The sequence below is a fragment of the Lampris incognitus genome, chromosome 17, assembly GCF_029633865.1.
Source record: "Lampris incognitus isolate fLamInc1 chromosome 17, fLamInc1.hap2, whole genome shotgun sequence".
Lineage (NCBI taxonomy): Eukaryota > Metazoa > Chordata > Actinopteri > Lampriformes > Lampridae > Lampris > Lampris incognitus.
This window is the reverse complement of record NC_079227.1, coordinates 21,678,361-21,691,199: the sequence shown is the minus strand read 5'-3', so window position 1 is coordinate 21,691,199 and position 12,839 is coordinate 21,678,361. Positions and strand designations below refer to the sequence as shown.

General features: G+C 41.5%; 1 protein-coding gene across 1 annotated transcript in view; it reads left to right on the top strand.

The window, feature by feature from the left end:
- The window catches only part of acsf2 (acyl-CoA synthetase family member 2), a 39,835-nt gene that overhangs the window by 8,381 nt on the left and 18,615 nt on the right, over nt 1–12,839 (top strand). Inside the window, exons 4-11 of the mRNA XM_056297247.1 lie at nt 2,232–2,360; nt 2,524–2,577; nt 2,666–2,784; nt 4,708–4,870; nt 6,067–6,162; nt 6,589–6,740; nt 11,147–11,238; nt 11,863–11,939. Coding sequence (XP_056153222.1) covers nt 2,232–2,360; nt 2,524–2,577; nt 2,666–2,784; nt 4,708–4,870; nt 6,067–6,162; nt 6,589–6,740; nt 11,147–11,238; nt 11,863–11,939 — 882 coding nt within the window. The remainder of the gene's footprint in view (nt 1–2,231; nt 2,361–2,523; nt 2,578–2,665; nt 2,785–4,707; nt 4,871–6,066; nt 6,163–6,588; nt 6,741–11,146; nt 11,239–11,862; nt 11,940–12,839) is intronic.

The following is a 12,839-nucleotide window of genomic DNA, read 5'->3' as shown; positions in this document are numbered from 1 at the left end:
AAGAGACTGTACTGCATTGAAAAAAAAAACGTCGATCCCGCAGTTTTAGCCTTCATTTCATAATTTCCAGTATCAATATTTACCATCATGGTTACACGAAGTTTCTCTCGCTCACTACAAGACAGAGGACAATCTTCCTCTTCATTGTACACAACAGCCAGCACACTTTGGAACCTCCTCCAGCTATGCATCAGTCTCCAGACCTAATCCTCTGAAAACTGCACAGTTTATAGTGAATAAACCTGACTCTGATTAGGACCGAATAGACTTTGTCCCTTGCCTAAGTACAGATTAATTATGAAAACAACGGCGCTGTAATTCAGAGGGCTACCAGGACTTTACATTTAGGTTCGGACACATCAGTTCCAAGGGTCTACTGATTACATAAGGCACTATCTGTAATGTCTGTCCTGCTAAGTTTTTAGACGTACCTTTCACCCAGTGACCTCAAGAATCCCTGTAAATGTGTTGGTTGGTATGGACACATGGTCTGACAGTGTTGGTTCAAAGGCCATATCACACCACGCACTGGAAACTAGGACATTTGATGATATCAGTGGTAAACTTAACTTGAGCCCAACCAGGGTGTGTTGCAAACACTGACCGTATGCATCATGAGAAAACAACATCAATTACCTGATAATATAACTGACAGGTGAACTTTTATCTCTGATTATCAATTTCCACTGGCCTTGGATGTTGGATTGCTGCTTTGATGAACAGCAAATTGTTAGACTTAGAGTAGTGGTATTTTTAGTAGAGTTCATTTTTGGGGGGGGGTCAAATATGGTTTACATGTTGATATTTTGCAGAGCTGGCTGGTTCAAGCCAGCAGCATCATTTGTCCTTTTTTGTTCAATTTGATGGAGTAGTTTGCATTTACTTGACTCAGAGGACTAGCAGAGCTTTACATTTAGGTTCGGGCACATCAGTTCCAAGGGTCAACTGATTACGTTGCACTACCTGTAATGTCTGTCCTGCTGAGTTTTTAGAGGTACCTTTCACCCAGTGACCTCAAGAATCCCTGTGAATGTGTTGGTTGGTATGGACACATGGTCTGACAGTGCTTGTTCAAAAGCCATACATTGTTCAAAGGCTTGCAGTTGCAGATCTGCTGTATGATAATTCTGTGCAAATTTGCATTGTTTTATAATATTGATGAAACATGTCCTCGAGCAGGTGGCACGGTGGCGCAGTGGTTAGCATGGTCGCCTCACAGCAAGAAGGTCCTGGGTTTGAGCCCCCAGGGTAGTCCAACCTTGGTGGGTCATCCTGGGTCGTCCTCTGTGTGGAGTTTGCATGTTCTCCCCGTGTCTGCATGGGTTTCCTCTGGGGTCTCCGGTTTCCTCCCACAGTCCAAAGACATGTAAGTCAGGTGAATTGGCCGTACTAAATTGTCCCTAGGTATGTGTGTGTGTGTGTGTGTGTGTGTGTGTGTGTGTGTGTGTGTGTGTGTGTGTGTGTGTGTGTGTGTGTGTGTTGGCCCTCTGATGGCTGGCGGTCTGTCCAGGGTGTCTCCCCGCCTGCTGCCCAATGACTGCTGGGATAGGCTCCAGCAGCCCTGAGAGCAGGATAAGCGGTTCAGATCATGGATGGATGGATGTCCTCGAGCTAGTTTTCATCTGCAGATCAGGCATAGATGGTGCAAGTAATTATGAATTATAGTTTTCCCTCAGAATTTTTCTGTTTGTCTTGGAACAAAAAGACATTTCTTTGAAACATTTGTCGGACCTTTTGTTTCTTTTCTTGCCTTATCTGCCCTTTCCTTGGCGGAAAGAATGAATTATGTTTTGGATGTATCGCACTTGCACTGTGGTACACAAGATTGGGGAGCAAAAGTGTTCATGTGACACGACAAAAACAAACACCAAAGAGATGGTAACCGTAACCCATTGCTCTTATCAGAAAACAGCAATTAGATAAGGTACTTAATAGTAACAAGTCGAGAGATTTTAAATAACAGCATTTTCCCACATCTTAATATAAGAGGTGACAATGGTTGCAAATGATAATAACACTACTCAAATAGGTTCCTGTTCATTGCATATTCCACAAAACCTAAATAACACTGGTGAGACTGAGCAAACCAGTGGAGTATGTTAGAAATTAGTGTTCAGATTGAAACCAGGGATTTTTTTCAGATTTTATTTCCAACAAAACCCTCCTAACCCAAGTCAGTAGATGTGCTTGTTTGGCTCCATATCATCTATCCATGTCTTCATGTTTGCTAGGTGGACCAGGCAGCTGCAGGGCTGTTGGCCCTGGGACTGAAGCGAGGGGACCGGCTGGGTATGTGGGGACCCAACATATATGAATGGATCCTGTTTCTGTTTGCCACGGCCAAAGCTGGCATTATTTTGGTGAGCTGGACAAGACAAGATGTGCTATTATCTAGATTCATCATAGCGCTTATCTTAATGCATGCATTGATTTTCTGAAAATAATGAAACATGGGTGTGGCATCTACCAGTAATCCTCTTAATCACAGGCTTACCACATTTTATTGATTTACAACACTAACAGGTCTCTGTGAACCCAGCTTACCAGGCACAGGAGTTGGAGTTTGCGTTGCGAAAGGTGATGTAACCGCACATTTGGCATGTCTCTTCTTGAGAGTGTTTTTTTCATGTGTCAATCATCATGGACTCTGTCTCTTTTTGTGCAGGTTGGATGTAATGCTGTAGTGTGCCCGACACAGTTTAAGACTCAGAAATATTGTGACCTGCTGAGACAGCTTTGTCCAGAAATTGACTCTTGCAGCCCAGGAGCCATCAAGAGTGCTAGGTATACTTACTGGACCTTTACAGTTACCTCAACCCAGTCATTCATTCTGTGATGATGAGGATGTTATGTTTGTTAAGAATATTGAGGGACAATACAATAGTACAAAAACCCCCAAAAAACATTATATACTAAAGCTGCACCAGGTAACTTTTGGCTGTAACATATCATTGGAAATCATTTTGGCCGCACAGTGTGATGACTATGGAAGAATGACTCAAGTGTCTTTCAGATCAGTTCCCTAGAAGCCTTGTTTTTCACTGTGCAGTTTATCTGCCATCAGGCATGAAATCTGTTGGGGAAATATAGTGATTGCTTTACGGCACAGATGCAGTACGAGTTTAGTGCTGTGGATTGAAGTCATGTTCATATGAGGTAGTTACGGATCAGGCTGACAAAAAAAAGATCTGGCATTAGATACCAGTTAATATGGGTTTCAAAATGTAAGTGGGTATATTTTAGTTCTTTGTGATAAATAAGTTTAGAATTTTAGTCCAACAGACTGGCGAAATGTCCATGGTGTCTCCTCGCCTGCTGCCCAATGACTGCTGGGATAGGCTCCAGCATCCCCATGATCCTGTGTAGGATAAACGGTTTGGATAATGGCTGGATGGAGACTCCCAGTCATTCCGGGTGAATCTGCACTTCCCTAACTCACCAACCCCTAGCGGCAAAAGCTACATTTAGAGTAAACCTATGGGAGATAACTGGCTAGCTCCTAGAAAGGCTACGGCTAGTCTTCGGAGCCATAAAACGTGCGTTATCTTATAATAATAATATTAATAACAATAAATCAATCTTATATAGCGCTTTTCTAACACTCAAAATCGCTTTACAATAAACGGCGGTGAAACAAGACAACAGATAAACATAACACAGGCATACAGGGGCAGATGGGAAAGGAGGCTATGAGAGGGAGAAGCGGCAGCCACACCCGACACCAGCAGTACTCTCCGACTTAAACAGACACAAAGGGGCAAGAAAAACAAAAACAAACACAGCACTGTAGACGTTGATTTTCTGTAGGGGTTTACTCCCGTAGCCTATTCCTCTCCCGAGGTATCCACTAGGCAGTGGCACTATTTAACCCATGGCTGGGGGCTGTTATCTTGTTGCTACTGTTGAGAAATCACCTTCGTGGTCCTCGTCCCCGGGTCCGTTGATGTGAAGAAAACAGCCACCACGTCTTAGGAGATTAAGATAATTTTATTGAGTACAGATCTGGAGACACACTGCCAATCCGTCGTGTGTGTCTGACTTCTTTGTGTGCCCTGGTGGGTTATATAGACCCCCCTGCTTCTCCTTCATGACACCTCTGGTCTTGATTATCCTATCAATAGAACCTTTTGGTGGTTGAGCTTTAAGAAGTGCTCATCCTGTTTTAACCTACTGAGCTTAGCAGGGGGTCCTCCTCGTACCAGACACGGTGTCTCTCCCAAGGCCCCAGGGGAGGGCAACCCCCCCCCTACCCACATTCTTGTGGGAGACCTGCAATATATTTGTCTACACGAAGGTGTCTTCTTCACCCTCTGTTCTGGTTACATACATTGGTTACATACAGAGTAATACAAAATACACTCGGATTATATTTAATATCAATCAACACTACACTGAAGAAGAAGAAAAAAAGCCCCTTGGCTGTTTTCATGTGAAAGAAAAGACACTGCTGAAATCTAAAAAGTTACCTGGTGCTGCTTTAACACAGAAAATAGTGTACAAATGTCGGTTTAGTATAAATTGTAGAACCGTTTTTTTCTTCTTCTATGCTCTTTTCGCACAACGTTATAACAGCTGTAACATCGGCAAGCTTTTTTGCCGCCCTCACGTTGAACCTTGCTGTGCTGCTTGAGGAGACTTGAGAGCTACATGGCGAGGAACCAGATCTTCCAGTTGTGCAACATTTTTGTGTGTCCCCCCTCGCCCCAGGCTGCCGAACCTCCACTCAGTGATCGTCACAGATAGTCGACAAGCAGGGATGTTTCATTTTGACGACGTCATGCAGGCGGGCAGCAGCCAGCACAAACAACAGCTGCAGGATCTCCAGAAAAAGCTCTCGTTTGACGACCCAATAAACATCCAGTTCACCTCGGTAATTTGTACAGGGTTTAATAAGAGGGCCTTATTATCCCAGAGGCATCGCATTTATTGATCATTAGGGTTGAGTCAAATTCCTTCTTGACTGGATTGGATCATATCCGAGCTTTCCTCCTTCATGGGCTTTTCAGAGCTGTTTACGTGTGAAAAGAGGCACAAAGAAATGTATTCTCACCTGTTTTGTTTGGAAAAAGGCTTATTATAAAACAACTTTGTTTATTTTCTATGGTAGCTTATATGATGGCTAAAAAAAAAAGTTTGTGTGGTGAGAAAATGTCAAACCCAACTTGGGTTTTGTGATATTCCATAAGAATTGGAGTTGCAGTGAATGAAATAGCTGATTATCTTTGAATTCTAGCTTTGAATTTATTGTTATTCACATTGCATTTATTACTGTTGTTGTTGAGACAGAAAACTGAACAGAACACTGAGGTTTGAGGATGCAAAAATCTTCTCAAGTATTTCATGATCCATAGTTCTGGACAAACACAAGTGCCACCCAAAAACCTGTGGGGCGAGAGAAGTACCTTGAACTTTATTGTGGAAATTCCTTTCGTTTGTTATCAGTGTGCGGGCATTTTTCTGTATCTCATATTGCATGCATCCAGCTCACATACCTGTCTTAGTCTTTATGGACTGTTTGACAAGCATGCAAACTGTCTTCCTATTTTGTTGCTATTGTTGCTGACAGCAAAAATCACTTCGGTGGTTAAAAAACATGTTCTGGCAGCTAAGTCTAAATCCACCTTCAGGATTTAAATAGGTCACATGTCCCTCCCCCAGATTATCATAATAACTAGTTCATATTGTTAGCAGGTTCCCTGTTTGCTTCGTTCTGAGCTGTCATTTTTGGTATGACTGTAATTTGGTGCTACTTATTTGCCTCGTTTTCCTAGTTTTCGTCTGCCTTTGCAAGAACTGAGGAATTGAACCCAGTTTAATCCTTGTTATATGTTATAGACCGTCTTGCTCTCCCGTTTCCCTTTGGCTGCATTTACAAAGAAAGACCGACATCTGATGTTTAACCATCTGTTGTGCAGGGGGTAAAAACCCCAATTGTTTTGTGAGCAATCTGTTTAGACAGACGTGGGGGGTGGGTGGGTGGGTGGGGCATTTAATCCATCTTTTTTAATCTATTTGTGAATGAGTGAATCCAGCAGTTGAAAAAGAATTCTGAATACCTGTCAACAGGGCACAACCGGAGCCCCTAAGGGTGCCACCCTATCCCATTTCAATGTCATCAATAATGCCCATTTTGTGGGAATGCGAGTAGGCTATGAATGGAAGGTAAGTGTTAAACACAAGTCTCATTCATATTTTTAAGGTTCATATAGAATAAACTGTATTTCACCAAGCAGTGTTTATCTCTATGGAGAAGTGAAAAGCCGCCTTTGCACAGTGGTATGCTAAACCCCTGTCAAAACGAATAAGTTGTTGAAGGCTGGGTGTCAACCCATCTATCTTCTTTTACTTTATTATCATTGCCTTCCTAGCTGTGCACTTTCCCTTCATGTGGGGTGAATTGCATTGCATTGCACTGAAATATACTAAATGTGCTGTATAAATAGTTTGTTTGGTTGATAAATTTATGTATGCACCCATACACCTCTGTTCATTCAGTAGTAGGGGAAATGCTGTGTTGTACCCATTGTACCCCATATATAACTGACTTCCATAAATGTTGTCCCATTTTCTCTTTTCCCCCACCTCTAGCCTCACAGTAGCATCTGTTTGCCCGTGCCTTTGTACCATTGCTTTGGTTCTGTGGGTGGTGCCATTTGCATGGCTGTGCATGGCACCTCCCTGGTCTTCCCCTCAACAGCGTATGATGGACGGGCCAACCTGGCAGCTATGGAGAGTGAACGGTAATATTTAGGGTCCCTGGCCAATGCAAAATAATTTTCAGAGAATCAGAATCATTTGCCAATTTAGCTTACTCATACCAGGGATTTGATTTTAGCGGATTGCTCAGGTGAAACACCTAACTGGGCGCCCATACATACCTAAAGTGTCATGAGCGCTAGAGGTCTCTCTGTTTGCTAGTTGCTCACTGTCATTCTTATATCTTCCCTGAGGTTTCCTTACAACCCCCACCCCCACCCATCCGTTATTAGGGTGTTGCTCCTTATCTGATGTGAGGGTCTAAGGACAGGATGTTGTGTTACTGTAAAGCTCCCTGAGGCAAGTTTGTAATTTGAGATACGTGGCTGACTTGACTTGACTCGGGCTGGTTGAATTGTGCTATAAACATCTCATTGGGTTCTGCCCAATCCCCCATAGTAGAGGTTTTACAGCGGGAACAAGTCAAGTAAAAATTAATTATAGCCCAGTACCACAAATTATGTGTCAAAGTGCTGTACATATAACAAATCAATAATGACAAACATTAGTAAAATATATAAAAAATTTATAAAAGCGAGATAATCCACATATAAAACATAAACAAATATATACAATACAAAAAATACAAAAAGCAATGCAAAAGAATGTGTAACATCCACTACTACTACTAGTACTTTCGGCTGCTCCCGTTAGGGTTGTCGCCACTGCGGATCATCCGTTTCCATTTCTTCCTGTCTTCTGCATCTTCCTCTGTCACACCAGTCACCTGCATGTCCTCCCTCACCACATCTATAAACCTCCTCTTTGACCTTCCTCTTCCCTGGCAGCTCCATATTCAGCGTCCTTCTCTTAATATACCCAGTATCTCTCCTCCACACATGCCCAAGCCAGTGTGTAACATACAGTACATAATATATGTAACAGTGTGCACATAGAACTGCATATAACCTGGATAACTGTAGTTCAGTACTCAGGGCAGACTAAGGGAGGTTGAAGGCTGATGTAAATAGGAGTGTTTCAAGTTAACTTTTGAATGAGTCAACTGAACCAGCCTCTCGAATTTGTATAGGAAGGTCATTCCAAAGCCCTGCGGTCGGCTAATTTATTTGTTTTTGGAATAGCCAGGAGACCAGCATTTTGTGATTGTAGCGGCCTGCAGGTAAATGAGGAGTGACTAGATGTGATAAGTAGGATGGTGCAAGTCCGTGTCTGCACCTGGTTAATGCTTCAGCACCTCACTAATTTGCGTGTGTGTGTGTGTGGCAGGTACATCTATCTATCTGTCTGTCTATCTATCTATCTATCTATCTATCTATCTATCTATCTATCTATCTATCTATCTATCTATCTATCTATCTATCTATCTATCTATCTATCTATCTATCTATCTATCTATCTATCTATCTAATATTTAACACTGTTCTTGACGATGTGTTAGAGTCCACCTGAAATCAGCTTCACAACCGGTCTTGAACATACATTAAGGAATTGCATGAGAGATCTTGTGATATAGCTTTATGAGGATTTAGGGGGACTGATAGCAGATAGCAAGAAAGTTGTCAGACTTCCTTGGTATCAGTTGGAAGTTGTCTATGATGAAAAAGGGGGCATGGCTGAAAAAGAAAATACCATGCATGCATATAAATTTTTAAGTAAAAAATTTTACCTTAATTCACAAAAACCCATTAAAGGGGAAATTGTCAGGTCAGCATCCGTTGTACATGGGTCTGAAAATGGCTTCGGTAGCAGTCCCGACATTGACAGGTCAACACATCTGTAGGCGGGAGCAGCTGCAAAAAATATTTTACCCGGATCAGATTCCTATTTTCTCACGACCTTTGGTACAACACCACATAGCAGGGTGGGGCCAGACCTTGTACTGTTTTGTTTTGAAGTGATTGGAATATACAGCTGGTACATTTCACCATAAAAAGCAACGTTCACAGCTGTAGAAGTGCAGCTTGGGGTTTGTGTGGACAGGTGCATCTAGAGTAAAGGGAGCGATGGCTCGATTTTGGGCAGTAAAATTTGTCATAATTTGTGAGACGTTTGTCTCAAAATGTCCCCGTGAAATATGAATGGCTGGATGTTTGGCGCCTCCTAGGAATAAAAAGAGTGCTAATGTTGTCTTAGTTCAATTCATCATACCAATTTGAACCACTATGACCACCTTGCCAACACCTTCAGATAGCTCCTGGAAATGCACTCCCTACTTACCTCCGCTAAGGAAGAAGGTTAAACCAGGAAATATGAGAGATGTTATGTGGAGGAACCGTTCAGCTTTGGTTGAGGTTTGCGCTGTGAGTCCTCTGAGGCAGATTACAATTTAATGTGAAACTGAAAGTAATTGGTGGAACGGTGGTGCAGTGGTTAGCATGATCACCTAACAGCAAGACTGTCCTGGGTTTGAGCCTCGGGATACCTTGGGGGTCGTCCCAGGTTGTCCTTTGTATGGAGTTTGCATGTTCTCCCCATGTCTGCGTGGGCTTCCTCCGGGTGCTCTGGTTTCCTCCCACAGTCCAAAGACATTCAGGTTAGGTGAATTGGCCATACTAAATTGTCACTAGGTGTGAATGTGTATGTGTGTGTGTGTGTGTGTGTGTGTGTTGGCCCTGTGATGGACTGGCAGCCTGTCCAGGGTGTCTCCCCACCTGCCGCCCAATGACTGCTGGGATAGGCTCCAGCACCCCCAAGACCCTGAGAGCAGGACAAGCGGTTTGGTTAATGGATGGATGGATGTATAATTTCATTTATTTATTTAAATTTCCCCCCTTCTCCCCAATTGTACCTGGCCAATTACCCCACTCTTCCAAGCTGTCCCGGTCACTGCTCCACCTCCTCTGCCAATCCAGGGAGGGCTGCAGACTACCACATGCTTCCTTCGATACATGTGGAGTCACCAGCCGCTTCTTTTCACCTGACAGTGAGAAGTTTCGCCAGGGGGACGTAGCACCTAGGGGGATCACGGTATTCCCCCCAGTTCCCCCTCCCGCCCCCGAATAGGCACCTTGATTGAGGCGCTACTGCAGCTACCAGGACACATACCCACATCTGGTTTCCCCCCCGCAGACACGGCCAATTGTATCTGTAGGGACGTCCAACCAAGCTGGAGGTAACACGGGGATTCGAACTGCTGGTCCCCGTGTTGGTAAGCAACGGAATAGACTGCTACGCTCCCTATATAAATAAAAGCCCATAACTTTTATTTATATAGGGAGATGTAATCCGACGTTGGGCTTGATGTTGTGACATCTGTCTCGTAATCATTAACAGTTTGTGAGTTAGTCGTGTTCCTGGTCGCTTTGGGTTATGAGGCCACCTATGTGAAGGCTAGCATGAAGGGTGTTTTCCTGCAGGGATCAGTTCAAGTCCATTGTACCAGATCTGGTACCAGATTTGGTCTGTTTAATTATGGACTGAATAAGCAGACAAACTAATGAGAGCTGTGTTAAATGTGAGGGTACTATTCAAGAGCCACTCGCTGTCCGTGTTTGAATAACATCAAATGTCAATTGGCTTTACTCCACTGTTTTTGAGTGTATACATTTGAAATACATAATTTTTTACTTTAGTGGTTTGTGTTCTGCTTTAATGAAATTAATTAAAGGTATCTCATCAGTATGACAGCTACATAATTCGACATATAAGCGCATGCTGTTAATTGGTGAAAATTAATATGATTAAACTTACTTGGATCGGTTCAGATTATATTGTAAGAGTTAGTCCCTGATCTTGTAGCTGCATAATGAACACTGGGTCTCATATCCTGAGGTTTGTGTGCTTATTTCCCCCTCACACTCATCTTGAAATGATCTTGTCGGGAAGATGGAAACCCTTATTATAACATTATTCCAGGATAAGGAAATGGAAAAGCTGACAGGGCACCGATAACAGCGTAACAGCACAGACCTTGCACTTCACTTCCTCTTCTCAGTTTGACCAGTTGATTTGGTTAGTTCATGAAAGTTTACATCACGGTTTCAGCCCCTTTTATTTTTACATTGAATTGAAAATATATGCATCTCTTAATTAAAAAAAAAACTAAGCTCACAACATCTAAGTAGGTACTCTAGGTGTATTGTGATATCTGAATGTATTGATGCATGCTCAATAATTCAGGTAAGGAAACAACGTTTATTGAGAGAGAAACGTTTCATCAGTCATCTAAGTGACCTCTTCAGTCTAAACTGACTGCAGGTATCCTCACCCTTATAAACAATACAATGGCATAATGACCGAAACCAACAATCGGTTTTATGTGCAAATTACTTTGACCATTAACTAGAGTTACAATGGACATAAGTACTATTCCTTGTACTCGATGAGTAAAGAAACGTTTCTCCTGATAAACATGACCAGATGAACTGGTTCAACTTTCTGTGGTATTTCTGAATGCAAGCTCCATATCTGTCAACTCCTAACCTTGCAGGTGCACTATGATCTATGGCACTCCCACCATGTATGTGGATATGCTTAACCACCCTGAACTGGCCAAGTTTGACCTGTCATCAGTTGAAGGAGGTGAGAGAAAGGCATTCTGCTTTGGTACCAGTATGTTCGGCTGGATCAAGCGACAACATGCACATAAACAAACCATTGTAATTGCAATTAATATCTTCATATAGATAAAATAATCTTATTTGCAGATTCTACAATTTGCATGTCAGATGAGAGAAATTCCCCTTTTCTGCACTTCCAGGCACTCCCATGCATGAAATATCTTTAAAATGTTTGATTTTTTTTTGTTTTTGTAATGCGATTTCTTTCGATTGAGATTTCCATGAGCCCTCTTTCTTATTTGTAGAGGTTGAACAATGGGAGACTGAGTAAGCCCCAAAATGATGGATATGAACATTTACTGTAGAATTCAGCCTAAAACACCAACCCCTGCCCCAGTGCCCCCCTACCCCCACCCCTGTTCAACCGCCACCCCATCTTCCCATTGTGAGGGTCTAAGAACAGGATGTTGTATTGCTGTAAAGCCCACTGAGGCACATTTGTGATAATGGGCTCTACAAATAAAATTGACTTGACTTGACTTTTCAAGGCAAGGCATCAGCATGGCACAAAGGGAACATTAGCAGCAGTTTAGTAGAGTAGGTTTTTTTTATGGGCTTCCAATATCTGTCCACTTGTCTATTGTAGGCGTCATGGCTGGTTCGCCTTGTCCCCCTGAAATCACAAGGAAGGTCATCTCCACCATGGGCATCAAAGAACTAGTAGTGAGTACTGGCTCTTCCTAATGTCAGTTTTTTTCCCCAACAATCTATTTTTTTGTGAATTAAGTTTTTGCACTTAAGAACTCTTTAACATGTTTTGTTTTGCCTCATAATAATAATTTCACCAAAAGCAACCATTTATTTTGGGTCATATTTTTTTTAGGTTGTTGTAGGTTGAGGTTATTATAAGCTGTACTTCTTCCGGCCAGCAGAGGGAGGCATTTCGAAGCGTAATCCTTAGAATAGAATAGTTACCGTCATGTTATAATACTAAGTATTATACTAAAATACTAAACTACTAATATATTAATAATAATATACTTATACTAATATACTTATACTACCACTATACTAATACCAATACACATTGCTAATACTGTCATAATGTACTACTATACTATTGCATTATTTTAATTTACTAAATAAAAATGATACTGTATAAATGATACTGATAGTGTATTAAATATATTATATATATATATATATATATATGGATAGTTACCATCATGTTATAATACTAAATATTATACTAAAATACTAAACTACTAATATATTAATAATAATATACTTATACTAATATACTATACTACCACTATATTAATACTAATACACATTGCTAATACTGTCATAATGTACTACTATACTACTGCATTATTTTAATTTACTAAATAAAAATGATACTGTATAATGATACTGTATATAAATACATATAAAATATATATGTTTACGTCTATTCCACGGAAAAAAGAAGCTTAAACAGTTTTTGTTAGCTGTCCTTTGTCATTTTGCAATCTCATGCGTTGGCACATAGCTGTTTAGGGATCTTTTAGTTTTAAAGGAGAAAGACCTCAGCCTTCACCCTGATGGAAGAGTCTCAAAGCATGAATTTAAAGGATGTTTTGC